Consider the following 18,610-nt stretch of genomic DNA (forward strand, 5'->3'; position numbering starts at 1 on the left):
AATAAATGACAATTTATTGACTTAGTTTTAACTTATTAACCCAATGCATTTATTACATGACTTTACATCATATTGAACAGCGATTAGATTTATCGAGATAATTGATTTATATCAATTATTGATTAGATTTTTGGAACCGCGTGTTAGCAAACGTCGTCCATAGCAAAAGGCCAAAGTGATTTCTAGTTCTATATTTCATATAGAAATGATTACTTCATCTTATATTTCACTGAAGATTTTTCTTATCCAGCACTCATTATGCCTTATCGTGTCAGCTAGATCTGTTACGCTAGAGAAGTGTTATTTAGGTTTCTCTATCAGCCAGAAAATGTCAGATAATAAAGGTTACCTAATTAAAGTCAAAAGTTACTTTAGTGGCCAAATGTTCACGAGCGCTTCAGCTATTTAGCTGTCTCGCAGCGGAAGTCAAGATGAACATCACCAAAGATGTGGAAGGTCTCAGTTATAGAAAGATTCTCAAATCAAAAATTGTTCGTCACCCACAAGCGGCAGAAGGTCTCAATTGTCGAGCCCGCTGAAGCTGGCTCATAGTTGGCATCTCAAAGAGAGGAAGTGACAAGGAGGGACAGGTGACAAAAACTGACAAGCAACAGAAACTAAGACACTCGTACAAGAAGTCGCTTACACGAGACGTCGGTCGACCGCACGAGAGAGACAGTAAAGGGGAATGTAAGGGATCCCACCTACATAATAACTTAATGTAAATAATCCTACCTACATAATAACTTAATGTAAATAATCCTACCTACATAATAACTTAACCCCACAACTGAAACCTGCAGTCAGACACCGCGAGCTCAGCGGTGGGGCGTTCTCAGGAACAATCACTCTAGGTGAGCAAAATCCCATAGGACTTCAGACGAGCACGGGCACACGTCAGTAGTCCCTCTTGAGGGGTTAAAAGATACACGTTTAATTTTTCATTACTATTGTGATGTACAAACATTAGTGTAAAACTGTACAATAGAAGGCACGATGGTAGTAAAGACATGAGATGAAAACTATGGAATTCAACTCTCTGCACGTGGTGACAATTCACAAGGTGGACTAGAGAAATTATTTTACAGAGAAGTCAAACTAGTAAGCGAGTGTTTTAATCCTTTTACCATTTCATGACGAAAGTCCTGTCAAGAAAGAATTCCATTACATTTGAACGTGGACGTGAGAAAATTATGACACGGGTGCAGTCTAACCATTAAACTTTTTGAAGCAATCAAGGAAAATTACAAATTGGCCGCAACGTGAAATACCATATTACGATCTATTTAAAAAAATTCATCCTGTACTATAATAAAAGCTACATTTTATTTACAGCAAAACATGAACGTTTCAACGACAAAGGGAATAAATTCCCAGTTTACATTCGTTCCACTTGCGATTAAGTAACGTCGCGTCATCTCTCGCAAACAGGCTTAATGTTAATATACTATCAATTACTGCAGCAAGTTTAGAGAGCAGTCAAGATTGAAAATACAAACTCTATTAGCAGAGCGAGTTCGCTCATACTTAATAATAAGTTTCCCATTTAACATTAGGCAGAAAAATCCTTAGTCTTCCAGTAACATAGACTATAGCATCCAACGCATGTCTAGCACAAGAGCAAGGGGAAAATGAATTCAAAAATTACTCAGGCAACAACAAAGTATTATGAATATGGTTTGATGGCTCAAGCATAAGTAACAAGGCAGAGGCTCGACCATCAAAAATTATTCATCAGCAATCCGGGCGGAAGGTCTCAGCTTGCCTTTATCGAAAAATATATTGCTTACAAGAGACGCCTCCACATAGCAGTTGAAGAAAGAGAGATAGTCCTGTCTACATAGTAACTCAAAATTGAACACCTCAGTTGTTCGAGCAGCGTGAAAAATAACTACAGGCAATTATTTACTCAACTGACGCAATCATTTACTTTATTTACCGAAGATTTACTTAACTAAGATCTTCAGCCGCGGTTTGCTTGAGCAGTCTATCAGGCCGGTGTAAATATAGGTACTCTCGCCCAAAGAAAAAAAAAACTCTTTAAAAGAAATATTCCATAAGGTTACTGCTTAGCAACAAAGAATCTGGTCAAACATAATGTAAATTTCCGTGCTGTGGATAAACAATTTGTTGTAATCATGTGGTCCTTATATTAAAGCGTTAACAAGCATTATATCCCAAATATAATATATTTTAAAGATATGTTTTTCCCCAGCTCGTTGATTTACGGGCTAAGCTTATAGTGGGCTTCGAACACAATCCTTGGAAACACAAAGGACAAAATTACTGAACATTTTCATGGCATTAACATCGAAAGATGTCCCCTCTCGAATGTATGCTCACGGGCCTCAACATAAAAACAAAATTAGGAAATCAAATTTCTTACATTAGATGAATCAGGGATTAGAAAAATTTCAACACTCAGCTCCCCTATGTTCAAAATACGAGAATTGTACAGAAAAATAAAAAAGTAATAGGAAATTTTGCGGGCATAAGTGGGGTGATAATTAAAAAAAGCGAGAAAAAAAAATCCCAGGTATGGAGGAAGAAGATAATCGTTCTACTGACTAACCTGGACAGATAAAATCTTAATGAAAAGGAAGTGTTAATGGATAAAGAAACAGAAAAACAGTTTTTTCCCAGATACAAGTTCTGATCAGATGAAAATTCTTCCGTTGGAGAATGATTTAAATTGCGTTCAAATATTTATTCTTCAGAAGCCACGGGTATAAGAACTTTTTAACATCTCCAACATCTTTGATGCAATTACATGAAAAAAAAAAAACTTGGGGAAACCGTTACTCTGAAGAGTTGGCTTGTGGCCAGTGATAAGGACCGCGATTATACCGAATCAGGAGTGCAAGAAGACTTTTCTTCTAACAACTGTCTTATTTATCTTATACCTGTCGTCTTTTAACAACTGACTAGTAACAGGGACGAGTTAGACACAAGTTTTGCGGGTGTAAATGAAAAATACGAACATAAAGGCTTTCCTGTAGACCTCGGAGTCTTTGAAGAGCTGGCCCCTGACAGGGACAAATACGGCACAAATATCGCGCGATTAAATATTCACGCGACCAAGAAGGATTTCTTAAGGAAATACGTATACGTCTTTGGAGAGCTGGCCACTGACAGGGGCAAATAAGGCACAAATATCGCGCGAATAAGGATTCACGCGACCAAGAAGGATTTCTTAAGGAAGTCTGCGTCTTTGAAGAGCTGGCCACTGACCGGGGCAAATAAGGCACAAATATCGCGCGAATAAGAATTCAGGCGACCAAGAAGGATTTCTTAAGGAAGTCTGCGTCTTTGAAGAGCTGGCCACTGACAGGGACGACTTTGTTCCTGCGCTGCGCGTCAGTGTAGAGCGACATCCATGCCTCGTCCCTGGCGGCGAGGTAGCTAATGGAGCCCACGATCACGAGGCTTAGACGAGCGCGCGTCAGCGCCACGTTCAGCCGCTGCTGCTGGCTCAAGAATCCGATGCTTGAGCTTGCGTTGCCACCGCGCACGCACGACAGAAGGATCAAGTCTTTCTCTTGGCCCTGAAATAGTAAATAGTTTTTAACCCTACAGTAGTCGCATGCAAAAAATGACCAGATTGGTCGACTTAATAGTGGGTTTCGTTTTGGTGATTTTTTTAGGCATGCATTAAATATGTAATCCACGCCACCACTGTACGGTTAAAGAAGCCCAAAATTATTTTTATTGCGGAAGCAGCGTGCTCATATATCTATTAAGCAACGTTAACAGCAAATCGGAGCGTGATTTAACATTAAATTCTCCTTTCTAACCAGCTAACATGGGGTGAAACGGTTCGCGACCGTCATATGATTCCTCATAAAATGACGAACTGGGAAAGTCATCTACAATACAAATATGTTCAAATTTCAAATGACGCATGGAATAATTGAAACGGTATGGGCTATGAGTAACAAAAAAAAATCCATGGTTCGGAGTGAAAAATGAAGAAGTCAGGTAAATTCAATGGATAATCAAGGCAGCTTCAAAGTATATTTGACTACTGTTGACCTGCACAAATAGCAGTGAATAAACTGTCAACAAGTCTTTGACAACGCTCACCAGTAATTATTTACGGTCCTCAACCAAGGTCTTACCTGAAAGCCATCGATGGTGTTGACGACGATGTTAAGTTTAGAAGAGAAGAAGCTCAGGCTGCGCTCCAAGCAGTGCTTTTGACTTTGGTAAGGAGTGATCACACCGATCTGAAACCCCACGCTTAATATTGAGATACGATTCATATGGATACACGTTAAATATTGACACATCATTCATATTGAGATATGATGCATTTGTAAATACACTTTTATCGAGACATAATTCGCAGTGTTACGTGTTTAATATTGATCCATGCTTCACATAGAACGACGATTCATATTGACATCCGCGGAAAACACGCAACACAAACGTGCAACAAAGTAACCTACTCAATGTAACCAAATTTAAAACGGAGAGGATTTTATCAATAATAGTAAATTTATAATTAAATATTATACGTTTGTCAATAATATTAAATAACGCGCATCAATATTTGTCATAAAAAAGTTCCAGGAGCAGCGCAAAAATTTGAGGCCTAGAAAAAACTCTTTTTGGCTAATTTTTCGATCCCGAAGATTGGAATGATGATCGTATATTGTTTGGAGAAATTATAATAAAAATTTTGGTTTATCTTCATTCTTGAAAATAAATTGCACAAAAAATGAAACCTTCCTATAACAGAGATTCGGCAAACTCAAAGCCAGCCAAAGAAAAACTTTATACAGGGAAGTATTCACTCGCTGAGCCACCATTGGTAAATTGTTATAGTTAGCAATCATATCTCTTTTGCGTATCGAGTTGTGAAATAAAACACTATCTTAAGCGTGTGTATTTTTTTTCGAGTGGAGTACCTTTTTATCCTTAAGCAGCTGCAGGACGGACTGCAATAAAGTAGAGATAAGCTCCGCTTCTCCTGAGTTGCGTAAATCTCCAGGCATTTGTCCAGTCTCTTCATGGCCGTCCTGAATTGCAAGAAATTAAATACTTAGTGAAACAAGATTCTGAAATAAGCAAATTGAGCAAAGAAAAGGCAGAGAATTTTAAGAATTAAATCATACTAGCATTTCGCAATCGTATTATTACAGACAATATATTATTCTATAAAAATTCCATGAAACGTAATGAAACTTTGGAAGAAGCAGTTGTTCAACGGCCAATTACACAAGGAAATACGTCAAAGTATTGTCGTGATGATGAAAAATTAAATCATTTTTAACATAAGCCTAAAGTTCCGTAAATGATTGTTAAAACATACAAAATATAAATATTTCTCCCCATCGTCAAAACTATAAATTTTTTTTTTTTAAATAAGGCCTCCCACACTCACCATTCCAACAAAAAGGAATTAATTTTATTAATTAAAAACAGGGAATGGTTTCATGTCAAGCAAAAGAATAACGAGTACACTAGCAGTAGAAAGACGTGCCAATAATAAAATTGCTGCGTCAGCATGAACGAGAAGAGAGAATGGGGGCAACGTCCGTGCAAGGCTACAGAGCACACAACAAGCACTTAGAGAGCTCTTAGACACCACACAACCTTCCCACGTGGATGCTCAGTTAACACTCAACTATAAATAGTTGAGTGTTACTAACAAGTGTTGAACTAACTATATAAACTATAAATAATTTTGAAATAACAATGCTGCGTTAGTATAGAAACCCGAAGGCATGATTATAAAGTGCCTAAACTGACGAAGGTAAGTCGGTGTCATTAGGTAAGATCATAGTGTCTAAACTCATGAAGGTAAGTCGGTGTCATTTGTTAAGATCATAGTGTCTGAACTCTTGAAGGTAAGTCGGCGTCATTAGGTAAGATCATAGTGTCTAAACTCTTGAAGGTAAGTCGGCGTCATTAGGTAAGATCATAGTGTCTAAACTCTTGAAGGTAAGTCGGTGTCATTAGGTAAGATCATTGGGTCTAAACTCATGAAGGTGAGTCGGTGTCATTAGGTAAGATCATTGGGTCTAAACTCATGAAGGTAAGTCGGTGTCATTTGTTAAGATCACAGTGTCTAAACTCATGAAGGTAAGTCGGCATCATTAGGTAAGATCATTGGGTCTAAACTCATGAAGGTGAGTCGGTGTCATTAGGTAAGATCATTGGGTCTAAACTCATGAAGGTAAGTCGGTGACATTAGGTAAGATCATTGTGTCTAAACTCATGAAGGTAAGTCGGTGACATTAGGTAAGATCACAGTGTTTAAACTCATGAAGGCAAGTGGGGTCATTAGGTAAGATCACAGTGTCTAAACTCATGAAGGTAAGTCGGTGTCATTAGGTAAGATCATAGTGTCTAAACTCATGAAGGTAAGTCGGTGTCATTAGGTAAGATCATAGTTTCTATACTGACGAGGATGTCGAAGACGACGTAAGGCGAGAAGTCAGAGCGGTTGGTGGTCTCCAGAGTGGGTTCAGATTTCAGCTCCCCCTTGTAGAAGTAATGGCTCGGGAACGTGGCTATGGTCGGGTGCATGCGGTACTGGATCGTCAGACTGTAAATAAAAAAATCACAATTGATTAATTCTTGTAAATAGTAAAGAATGGAAACTCAAGTCTGGAAAAAATTACTTTTTACGGCTGTGAGCTGCAGCACTAGGCCTCAAAACCGTACGAGAAAGGAAATGGTTAACCTACATCTGAAATAGTGAACCTATATTTCAAAAAAGGACGGGAATGAGAAACGTACCTACTATATACAGTGCAGTAATACACGCTAAACCGTCAATAATGTAAGGAAAGAGAAGTACAAATATACAGCACAAACAAAATTACTGAAAAGTGCAAAGTGACCCAAGACCTTGAATAATTTAAAATTGTATAATATGGAACACTTTAAGACCAACCTGTGCACTAGATGCGGTTTGTTCTCCTCGGTAGCGATGTGGTGGTATATTCTTTCAAACAGCGACTGCTTCATGTTCTTGTCTTGAGCTAGCTGGGAGAGCACCGTGGGCGGGAGCTGAAGATGATCTCCAGCTAGAACTAACTTGCGCACCCCCGTAAGCAGCGGCAGCCATGTCCATGACTCCGTGCACTGACCAGCCTCATCAATGATGCACACTGACACTTCGTTGGCTAGAATTTTGGAGACCGTATCGTTACAGCAGCTACCCAGGGTGCTCGTAATGACGTCGGCTGCAAGCAAAACTTCTCGCTGCACAGCATTTCTTTGCTCGGCGAGTTGAGACGGCGTTAAATGTTGGCGACAGTCTTTTTCGAACTGGGCTCTTCGCTTTACCAGCTCAACGACTCGGTCCTGACATTTCTGCTTCTTCGCGGGGTCTGTTTCCTCCATCATTTCGGACCTGGCTATTGACAACGTACGAGTCATGCGTAGGAGTTCAGCTCTTGATTTCTCGTCAGGAGTAGAAAGAACTTTTTGTAGGCGTTTTTCTACTAAAGACTCGAATGAAAGTCTTTGAACGACATTGTCGTCGCACTGACGCCCAGGGAAGCCATTACGAACAACATTTAGATGTATGCCTAAATGGGAGAGGAAGACAAGACGTCGAGTGAGTTCGTCGACTGCAGCGTTGGACGGAGCGCACAGCAGGATGCGACTTCGAAGGCTGCTATCCTTCGCAGATCGGTGTAGTTGGGCTACAAGAGCCACGAGCGTACGTGTCTTGCCGGTACCAGGAGGACCGTGGATAAGGGATATTCGTGGAGCACCATCACTGAGAACGCACGAAGACACTAACGAAACAGCTTGAAGCTGAGAGAAATTTAAAGGCATCTCAGGAACCAAGTAATCCCGTTTAATTGGCGGAGGCATGACGCACTGTATTCCAGGTTTCAAGACATACTGACCGAGAGGACTGTTAGGCAGCCCCGTGAGTCCATCCCAAATTCGGATGGAAGGCTTCAAATACGAAACATTGCAGACATTTATTACCGAGTCTTGAACTATCTTGGTAGCTAATCCTTTGGAGGCAAGCACAGTCAAAACTAAAGTTGCTGTGGCATCCGGCACAGCATCTCTAAGGGCTTTACTGAAATTTGTTCTTGAGTGCCGCATGTGTTCAGAGACGTACGCAAATAGAATTGTACTACGGTTCTCTATAGGCACCCTGATTGCAACGAGGGAACCAGTGCGTGGATGCAGGCCCTGCCGTTCTTGTACATGATTGATGGGTGTCACAAGCTTAATAAGAGTGAAGTTGTAACCTTCACATCGGGCGTTTTGTTTACGTATAGCCGGTGCAGGGTTGTAGTTCAACCTGATCACGTCAACTTCGCACTTGAACCAAACCACGGTCTGATGAAACTTCAACCAGTCCCTGTAAATATGCTCCCAAACTTCGTAGAAGAGCAACACGCTGAAAACCTCATGGTAATCTTTGAAGGAGTCGTACAGGATGAGGGTGGGGAAAACCAAACCTTTGTTACTCAGCAGAGGAGGAGGTTTTGCGTTCGTGCCTTTTTGTCGATTGCTGTCATACTGTTTTAACCAGTCATAATTCCATGAGCAGACTTTGTGCACAAAATAGTAGGTGTTAAGGTAGAATCGGTCAACATTTGTGGACATGGCGTTTGGGAAAGAATTAGAGTTTGGTATAGCTTCCGGATTTTGGTAAAGTTCTCTGTGCTTGACGCAGTTGGGACCAAGTTTTTCTTTATCTAGTCGCGGTGCGATTATTCTTACCCGTTCTAGGCACTCCTTCTTAACGGGAAATGAGATATGACCTCGATTGGATTTAGTATAGGGCTTTTTCAGAATGCCACCAGACGGAAGAGGCAAAAAATTACTGCTGACCGATGATTTCATCGATTCTAAATCAACGGCTTCTTCACTCCTCCCTTCCTCTCTATTGCAATCTTCATTCGCTGGAGCAACGGAACTGTCTTGCATTGATTTTGGTACAATTGTATTTTCTCCAGAATCTTTAGAATTTAAAATTTCGATTTGGCTTTCCTCTACAGTGACCGACTTTAATTTCTCCATCAAGTCGATCACACCATCTGAAGTGGAACATGCAACGTTATTTTCACCAGCCATATCAGCATTTTCGTTAGTTTGCCCAACGTCTCTGAAAACATTTGACTTCTTGGGTTTTGCTCTACTTTTCGTCTTCTGCTCGGGAGCGATCTCAGGAGACGGAAACAAATTAACTTCTGTTAATTTCTGACTCCTGTTCTTGCGAGTAAATTTAGCAGCAACTGTAGGAGGCTTGACAGCAACAGAGCTCTTCTTCACGACAGAGATGTTTTCATCAGCACGGAAAACGTTGAAATCGTAACGATGATCTTTGCTACAATGAGCGACAGACGAATTGCTAACATTAGCAGTATTAATGCTTTGTGCAGTTCGATTGTTCTCTATTTGTTCTGATTTTTTGACACTACTCGTGGCCCTGTGCTTCACACCAGTGCTCATTGACATGCCGGCAGTGTACGCTTTGACTTTATAATTCTTTGCAAACTTGTCTCGAAGACCTTCAGACGAGTTCCGTCTCTTTCTCGGACTAGAGAATTTAGATTTCTTTGGAGCACTTCTAGGAATTTTATCGCGTTCCATGACCTTATGGGCTGGTCTAGTAGCATTGTTATGTTTTGAGGATTTTAGTGGAATAATGGGACTAGTGAGCTTCATACTACGTTCCGTACCAGACTTGGCTCGAGCTTTCTCGACAATTTGCAACAACCCATCCTGGTCGACGGCCTGGACCAGGATGGACCTGGATGAGCCTGGAGCGTCTCGAGGTATATTGGCTTTGAAATGTTTAGATTTGGGTACAACATGAACAAGCGATTGTTTTAGTTCAGCTTGACTGGATGCAGACGAAGGTTTCTGCGATATCTTGTCACTTACGGGCTCCGATTGGGGGTCGGTTTTGGACATGTTATCCTTCTTAGTACCTGATTCAGGACACTCGGCTTCCTGAATTAAATTCAGATTATCCTCTACAGAACAAGAGTCGGCCTCTGTAAGTTGAACGTCGGCCCCACTAGAAATTTCAACAGATAGCGGTTCATTACTTCCCTTTTCTTCGATATTGGTGCTCAATGGAACTGAAACTGGACCGTTCAATCCATCTTTGCAACCATAAAGGTGAAACTGTTCCGCATCAGGGCCACCAACGTCATCGGCTACATTTTCATTGCCGGCTTCGACGTGTTGCGAGTATTTGTTGAACAAATCGTCCTCATTTGGTTCAGGACTATCGGGAATGGGTCCAAAAGATTCATCAACAGCCAAGGACGAGCAGTCCTGCGAGCAAATCATTTCCTCCTCATCGCTTGAAAGTAGAATGCAGTCTTCCATTTGTGAGTAGATCATCTGAATATCCTCATCATCGTCGTCATTCTCTCCTTCGTACCCGAAATTATTATTTCCATCTTCTTTTTCTTGTTTTATTTGAAAACCAGTTTTCATAATTGAAGAAGGTTCGTCGCAAGGATCTTTCTTGATGTTTAAAATAACGGAATCAATTTCTTCTGTTGGTTCATCAGTTGTGGGGGACGTGATGGCACTAATATTCTCAATTATATTGGATTTTGTTCCACCCATTGAGTCTGGTTTCCTGACGTGCGTGAATTGGTCAAGTTCGCTAGTATCCACTTGAGAGGAAGAAGTGTTGTAAGCAATAGGTTCAATGAAGCTTTTAGGGGCCTGAAGGTGAGGAAGGACAGGCGTGCTGGTACAAGCCGCTGATGGCAAATCAATATCTGGGAGATCGTCGTCATCTTCACTAGAAAAATCATCCAAATCAAAAGGAATTCCTTTCGAATTACTGCTGAGGCTCATGACTCCAGGCCTTTTGAGACCGGATACGCTTTGGGGAGGAGACGAATTGGGGCTATTAGAAACAGATTCGCGTTCGCGCAATTTTCCGAATTTATGTAGCTTTCCACGGCTTCCCAAGCCTTCCCTTTCATTCCGGTTAACAACCGCCGCAATTTTCAAATCAAGCGCATTAGGTTTCGAACGTGGACATGTTTGCTTTGAATTAGTAAACTTCTGTAAGCTCAGCTTTCCATTTTGAGAAGAACTCTTTTCAGCTAACGGTTTCACTGATTCAACATCACATTTGGTGAGAGGATCTGAATTTTCGGAAGCAGAGCGCTGTTCGTGACATTTTTTGTCATTTGAAGGACTGGGAATTTCAAGGTTAACATCACTGTTAACAATTATCCGTCTAGAATTAGTCGCCGAAGAGTTGTTGGTTTTTCTCACTACCGGAGAGCATTTTCCTTTGTCAGAACAGAAGTCTTCAATATCGATTTTTTCAATTCTAATAGACAATGGGATAGTTTTCGGCAGAGATTTGGGAGGAGATGAAATTACGAGACGCCGCGGTACTGAGCTCTTCAAAATTTCTTCATCACTTTCATCACTGGACTCAGGACAGTTCTCCTCAGCACTCCTGGGCTGCGTGGTCAAAGGCTGGGTCTTTATTTCAGAGTCTTTAACATTATTGTTTAATATTTCCTTCCTAGAGTCAAGCTTTGATTTGTCGTTTCTTTCTAACGATCCGTCAATAGAAACCGGTTCCGCTACCTTACCCGCATTTAATATCACAGTGGATTGATCATTTGAGAAGTCTGAGGTGGGATTGGCAATAGAGTTTTCCATTTCTTCTTCATCATTCACTTTGGAATCGCTTACAATTTTAGGAGAGGTGTCGTCGTCACTGTCACTGCTCTCATGATGATTGCTATTTACAAGACTCGGTAGTTTTTCTAACCTAACAGAACAAGTGTGTTCTTTGAGGATGAACTCCTTGTTAAACATTGTTGCCAAACCAATTACAGACAAGCGTTGATCATTTTCTCCCATTCTTGATGTACGTTTGAAACCCAAATCCTCCGCCCTTTCAACATGCGACGATGATGCGATTGGACTCTGTAATAACGATGGTGAGGAAGACGATGAGGTGCTTGGAGAGGACAAATTTGGATTGGATAGCAAAGAAGGACAAATAGACTTCACAGTTGACGAATTTTTGTGACTGATATCCAAAGATTTGGATGAAGGTTCAGAATTTGAACCAGTCTCAGGGGAAATTATTCTCGGACCTGGAGAGCAAGGCGATGTAACTGAAAGGCGTGAAGCATTGGTTACTAAAAATTCTTCTTCAGTGACACTTTGCAAGTTCTCACACTCTTTTTCACTTTCAGCAGATACAGATAATGGTGAATTTTTTTTTTTAGTTTTATAAACAGGTTGATGATTTGCCTTGGCTATTTCAGAAGAGTCTGACACAACTTGTACTTCCAAAGTATTGGACATATTTTGGGCATTTGCTTGAGAAGACTCACATAATCTGAAATTTGTCTGTGCCACAATATTCCCCATCTTTGAATTAAGTTCAGCTTCAACCTTTAGCCTCCTCAATCGATCAATTTGTTCATCCTTTTCTGCCAGCTTTGAAAGGAGTGCTTCTTTTTCTTCTTCCAGGCGTCGAATGCGTATCTTGTCCTCCTCATTTTCTGCTGAGCTCAACTCAGATCCACACTGATCAGGCTGCTCTTTTGCAACAGATGCATTTTCAAGTCTATCCAGTCTGGGACTTGAACTCTTAATGCTGGAACATTTGGTTACTGGAACATCAACAAAAGATTTCCCTCCCAAAGTCAAGGTTGGCCTTTTAGATGCATTGCTAGAAATTTTGCTCATATAGTTTTGCTTGAAGTCAGCAACAAAATTCAAAATTTCAGCTTCTTTTTCCAGAGACATGGTTTTTCGAGGAGGGAAAGTATGCTCTCCACCCACTTCCAGTCTAGGTCTTTTACAAATGTACTTTGACTCTTCAGTAACAGACTTGCGTTTGTTGGAGTTGATAATATCTCCATCTAGTGATTTATGACCTCCTAGATAAGATGGCTGCTTTAGCTGAACAGAGGGCTGTTTAGGGTCTTCCTCATCATCACTAATAACTATAACAGGATTGTCAGCTGATGTATGATTTCCAAAGCTTTTGAGCTGGGCATCAAATTCAGTTATTTGAATGCTCATCTCTGTATTGGAGATGTTACTGCTTGAAGGTTTTGGTTCTCTTAAATGAGTTGAAATCTCCAATTCAGCTTTAGTATTACAAAGATTGCCTGAAATAAGTCCTTGTCTGGCTTCAACCGTATTCTTGTTTTTAAAGTCAGTATTTGCTGCAACATCTGATTGTAGCCCTTTATTTTCCTTTTCAGTGGAAGATCCATTATCTATAAGCTCAGCTGATATGACTTTTTTGGGAGGATAATTGGAGGAAGAATTTCTATCTCCACAGTCACCGAAAGTAGCAGAAGTTGACAACTCTAGGTAGATATATTTCGGATTTACTTGATTAGAAAATTCAAAAGGAACTCCAAGTCCAAGACGCGACCCACAGCTAAATGGAGCAGTGCCATTGGGACCAAGTATTGTACTTGTATCAACATAAGTGCGGTTGTTTTGCTGCAATAAACAAAAGAAAATAAATCACCTATTTTGATGAATTTTTTCCATGCTTCCAATTTGTTATTTTCAGAGTTAATATACAAACTTCTTGAATATAATCATATCTACATTTTCAACATAAATCATGAAATGCAGAGGATTTGAAATTTGTGGCAGCCAAGTCAGCATTGTCTTCAGTCCTCAATTTAAAATGTCTGATCTTTTAACCTAAATGCAATTCTTATCTTATTCCAAATCAGCTTGCCTAACAAAAAATGTGTAGGTACTCAGTTTCATCAGACAAACAATGATTTTACCATGTTGTAAAAATTTATCTACTATTCATGTTTAATATGTCAGCACTAACTGAACTAAATCTTGTAGTAGTCAAATTGGCATTTTAAAGGGAGTCTAAAGTGGCATTTGCATCAAAGCCTTCTGTATCAACCCTATATTAAAAAACTTTTGTTAGACCAACACATATCTTACAGCAATGGCGTGAACAGTGAAGTTATTACAGCTGGATATGTCCCGCACAAGTTTGCAGTGAAATCGTGACACATGTACACTCTGAAACTGGATGTCACAGTCCTTGTGACGTCCAAGATAGAACTGAAAAATAGAATCATTTATTAGAAATACAATAGTTGGAATGATCAACTTCAACATTGAAAGTTACAAATTCAAGCTATTTGTTAGCTTATTTGTCAACATGTATTTAATTCGGATGTTTTTCAATTGGAAGTTCCCCTCAGGAAAACTAGTTGTTATAGATAGAGGAAATTTCTTACGCTTAGCCACAAGGTAAAAATGAGCTCAAAGCTAGTGATTAGTGTTAACTAATCAAACTTTAGAGATCAAAATTATTATATTCATGCTTTGACTTAAGCAAAATAGACATGAACAGGACAACTTGATGTGAACAGATTATGATAGCCAAGATTATAGATAGATTAATCATGTGACTACCGTAATCAATTTGAGACTTTTCCACACCAGTTAAAAAATTTGTAGTGTATTGAGAGAGCAACTTTTGCTGTACCACAGGACATAAACAATGACAAAACTGAGGAGTGATAGAACAAAGTTGCAAGTAGATTTATGTTTTGAAACAAAATTTCTTCAATTATAATTTTTAACTACAATAATAATCAAAATAATTGAATGACGCGATCTTTATTCTTGGAGAGTGACAAGTTATGAATATTTTCCAAAGAGACTGTTTTCTTTATTTATTCATTTTTATTTGCATATTATTACAAATTAGCAGCTGGATTTTGCAATATTATTATCAATAAATGGATGCTAATATGGATATTAGCAACAAGATATTGAATAAAATTTTGAATTAGAGCAGGGAATTGAAACTGGGAACAGGGAACTGGTTTCTTAAAAAGCTCCACTTGCCATTATGGCTCCAACAACCATTGTAATGAGTTGTCTTTATTAGCTCTAGTTCAACATTTTATACAATATCTATATATCTATGCCTGGAAGTTGTGTGCATGCTGAGTTTTTTTTATGTATGCAAGAACACCAGTGAATAAAGTTGCTTTGATTTTCACTCTACGCCAATAATGCCAATAAATAAATGAACCACAATTTGAGTATAACAGTGAGTCTTTTGTGTACACATCAATGATGTAATTGGCCACCAGCACAATATTATAATGAATACAAACATTGCTTTTCCAGTTTAAATTGGTTTATAATGGTTTTGTGAAATAAGGTAAATGTCTCTTTTCAAGTTTATACCAGTTTTGAAACAGATGATGGTTGGAGCAGGCATTGAGGTTTTTTAATAGCAGCAGTGCCTATGCTGTACCCAGCTGGATGCTGGGCCAGAACAAACACCAAGTACATAATTGATATAGCTCATTGTTTGCCAAGGTTTACGTCAGTGCTAAGGCTTTGAGCCACACATTTGCTGGATACTGTCAACATACTGGGTTTTGGTTATAATTATAATCTATTGAGTTTGATTGCCACATAATAACTAGAAAGATTTCTTAATTAGGGATGAAAACTATGGCTCAGTTTTGTTAACAGAATTGATCATTTCTGATACAGTCAGGTGACTTTGTATGCTTAAATATTTATAAAAGTGCTTTGGCACAATTAATAGCATTGCCTCAATGACTGTAGCTGTGTTTCACAAGTGTTGTCATATGTGAAAACCTCATGGCGCCATAGTAACAAATTTTCAACACATTTAGATCCAAATACGTATGAACTTTTGTCAACAATTATATAGGTGATTCATCTATCAGGAATCTCATGGCTCTTAAAATGGCAGGAAAGCTCTAGTCATGACTCTAAAGGTAGATTTAGGTGCCCAAGTAACCAAATGCCAGTCCAAGGCCACTTTTTTCTCATCTGATCTTCAACCAAATTTTTTAATTTGACAAGTTAATAAACTTATTTTAAACCTTTCCCTTTCTAAAAGGAATACCGTAATGGAGATAAATAGGTATTTTATTATAGCTATAAAGCAAAGACTCATTTAGCAACTTCACATTAAATCCTAATTATTAAATAGATACTCAAAGACTTACCTCCTTTTTTATTGGATCAAGTTCAAATTTTTCTTCAGTGCCTAGTCTTAGTAGATACATTTTTTGGCATTTTTCCTGAAAAAGAAGATGACATTATTACAAAAAGCACCATAGGTCATAGTGTCAAAGTAGAGACTTTTTTAGACACTTTCTCAAGTTTATTTTCAAGTCCTATGCATGGTGCCATCCTAGATGCACTCTTAATTACCATCTCCTGAAGGAGTTTCTGAGCGCGTCAGCACCTAAATTAGAGTGCGCTGTGCAACATCATGGCTCAGCTGACAGCTGAGCCAGTGTGAGTGATGATGTCTAATGGTGGTGGTGGACAGCCCACCATCAGACATAATCACTTGCACCTGCTGCCATGGCGTATAGTGGTTATACCACTGTTTAATGACAAATTGAAAATTAAAATAACACATTTATACCATTATGGCAAAATAAAGACTGTTTCATGTGAAAAAAGTAAAGAACAATTCATTTTAACTGAAATTCATTAACTGCAAAGTTGCACTCCAGTTGGTACTAAAGCTAACAGGAGGAGACTGGAACATCATAATCATTCCTACCAATTTTACTTACAATTAATGGAGGAAATGCTCAGTCACTTAACACTTTTTTCTCATCTGATCTTCAACCAAATTTTTTAATTTGACAAGTTAGTAAACTTATTTTAAACCTTTCCCTTTCTAAAAGGAATACCGTAATGGAGATAAATAGGTATTTTATTATAGCTATAAAGCAAAGACTCATTTAGCAACTTCACATTAAATCCTAATTATTAAATAGATACTCAAAGACTTACCTCCTTTTTTATTGGATCAAGTTCAAATTTTTCTTCAGTGCCTAGTCTTAGTAGATACATTTTTTGGCATTTTTCCTGAAAAAGAAGATGACATTATTACAAAAAGCACCATAGGTCATAGTGTCAAAGCAGAGACTTTTTTAGACACTTTCTCAAGTTTATTTTCAAGTCCTATGCATGGTGCCATCCTAGATGCACTCTTAATTACCATCTCCTGAAGGAGTTTCTGAGTGCGCCAGCACCTAAATTAGAGTGCGCTGTGCAACATCATGGCTCAGCTGACAGCTGAGCCAGTGTGAGTGATGATGTCTGATGGTGGCGGTGGACAGCCCACCATCAGACATAATCACTTGCACCTGCTGCCATGGCGTATAGTGGTTATACCACTGTTTAATGACAAATTGAAAATTTAAATAACACATTTATACCATTATGGCAAAATAAAGACTGTTTCATGTGAAAAAAGTAAAGAACAATTCATTTTAACAGAAATTCATTAACTGCAAAGTTGCACTCCAGTTGGTACTAAAGCTAACAGGAGGAGACTGGAACATCATAATAATCATTCCTACCAATTTTACTTACAATTAATGGAGGAAATGCTCAGTCACTTACATCACTTTAAAATTTTAATGTGGTTCTTTACACTGCACTTTAAGGCAAGGATCCAAATCTAAATGGAAAAATAAGCAACACACTTTCCATTCCAACACAACACATCACCCAATGGAGAGTAGCATGAAGCTTGCGCTACACCACTCATTTTTGTTTACATTACAGATCATCAAACTTGTTTTGAATGTCTACCAGAAGTTTCTCCAATGGACACAAGACTAGACACAGACTTTGCTGGTTACTGTTGTTGGAGGGGGAGCTGTATTGCTTTTAGCCCAACCCTTTGGCTTTCATGCTTGTTTATCTAATGTCTATGCTGCATTTCCTCATAATGTAACTTTCGTGTAATTTTTATTTTTTTCTGTTTTTCGCTCTAGTCCAGACAAAGAAGTAAAATTATTATTGTAAAGGTAAATTAAAAACCAAAGCATAATCCTAATGCAAAAATACCAATGAATTTCTATGATAATTGCACCAGCCTGGAAAGCTAAGCTAACTCACCACTTGAGAGGAAGTGAGCAATTGTTTATTGCACATAATATCCATTTTTATTACCAAATTCATGTTCATATTGCAAATTGTTTATACTTGGTGATTTTGCATTTTTTCTTATTTTCTCTTAATTGTGTTCAGTGTGTCTCAATTCATGAATTCTTCATTAGGCTGTTTGCTGCAATATAAGTTTGCTTGATTACTTTTTCTGCATCCATAATCAGCACAGTTGCTCTAAGAAGTCATCATTAAGGCCAGTAGTCACAGTGCGGCAAAGTCCATGAGCGAGAAATTTGCAACAAGGATGTGGAACCATTGTTCTGTGTTCAGATCGGCAAGTTGCTGCGCTCGAGCATGTTGCCTTTGTAATATGATACCTGAGCCAGCACCCATCTTAGGGCTGCGGCCGTCTCTTAGGTTGCCAAGGCATGGCCTGCAGTCGGCTAGAACTAACTGGCCTTGGCCGACNCTGTCTCTTATACACATCTAGATGTGTATAAGAGACAGCACTTCCTACTCAACACATTGCCTCTTTGACACACTTTGCATCTGTCTCTTATACACATCTAGATGTGTATAAGAGACAGATGCTTGGTGCACAATTCTATACATGACATGCTATGCACAATTTTGTGATGACCGATGATGCACTAATTTTTCGATAAGTGAACTTTTTTCGCTGAGCAAGGAAAATGTGATCAATATTCTT

The 18,610-nt window shown here is 38.9% G+C and overlaps 1 protein-coding gene across 1 annotated transcript; it reads right to left on the bottom strand.

Annotated features, from left to right (window-relative positions):
• Positions 1-932: 932 nt before the first annotated feature.
• LOC108672753 lies at positions 933-16,854 on the bottom strand. The gene is made up of 7 exons (XM_018160475.2): positions 16,795-16,854; positions 13,924-14,046; positions 6,905-13,452; positions 6,412-6,553; positions 4,911-5,021; positions 4,119-4,226; positions 933-3,545 (listed from the first exon to the last, which is right to left on the bottom strand). Exons 1-7 carry the CDS (start codon positions 16,852-16,854, stop codon positions 3,270-3,272), a joined length of 7,368 nt encoding a protein of 2,455 aa, XP_018015964.2. The 3' UTR covers positions 933-3,269.
• Between the last annotated feature and the right edge of the window lie 1,756 nt (positions 16,855-18,610).

The sequence above is a fragment of the Hyalella azteca genome, unplaced genomic scaffold (assembly GCF_000764305.2).
Source record: "Hyalella azteca isolate HAZT.00-mixed unplaced genomic scaffold, Hazt_2.0.2 contig9987, whole genome shotgun sequence".
NCBI classification, from domain to species: Eukaryota; Metazoa; Arthropoda; class Malacostraca; order Amphipoda; family Hyalellidae; genus Hyalella; species Hyalella azteca.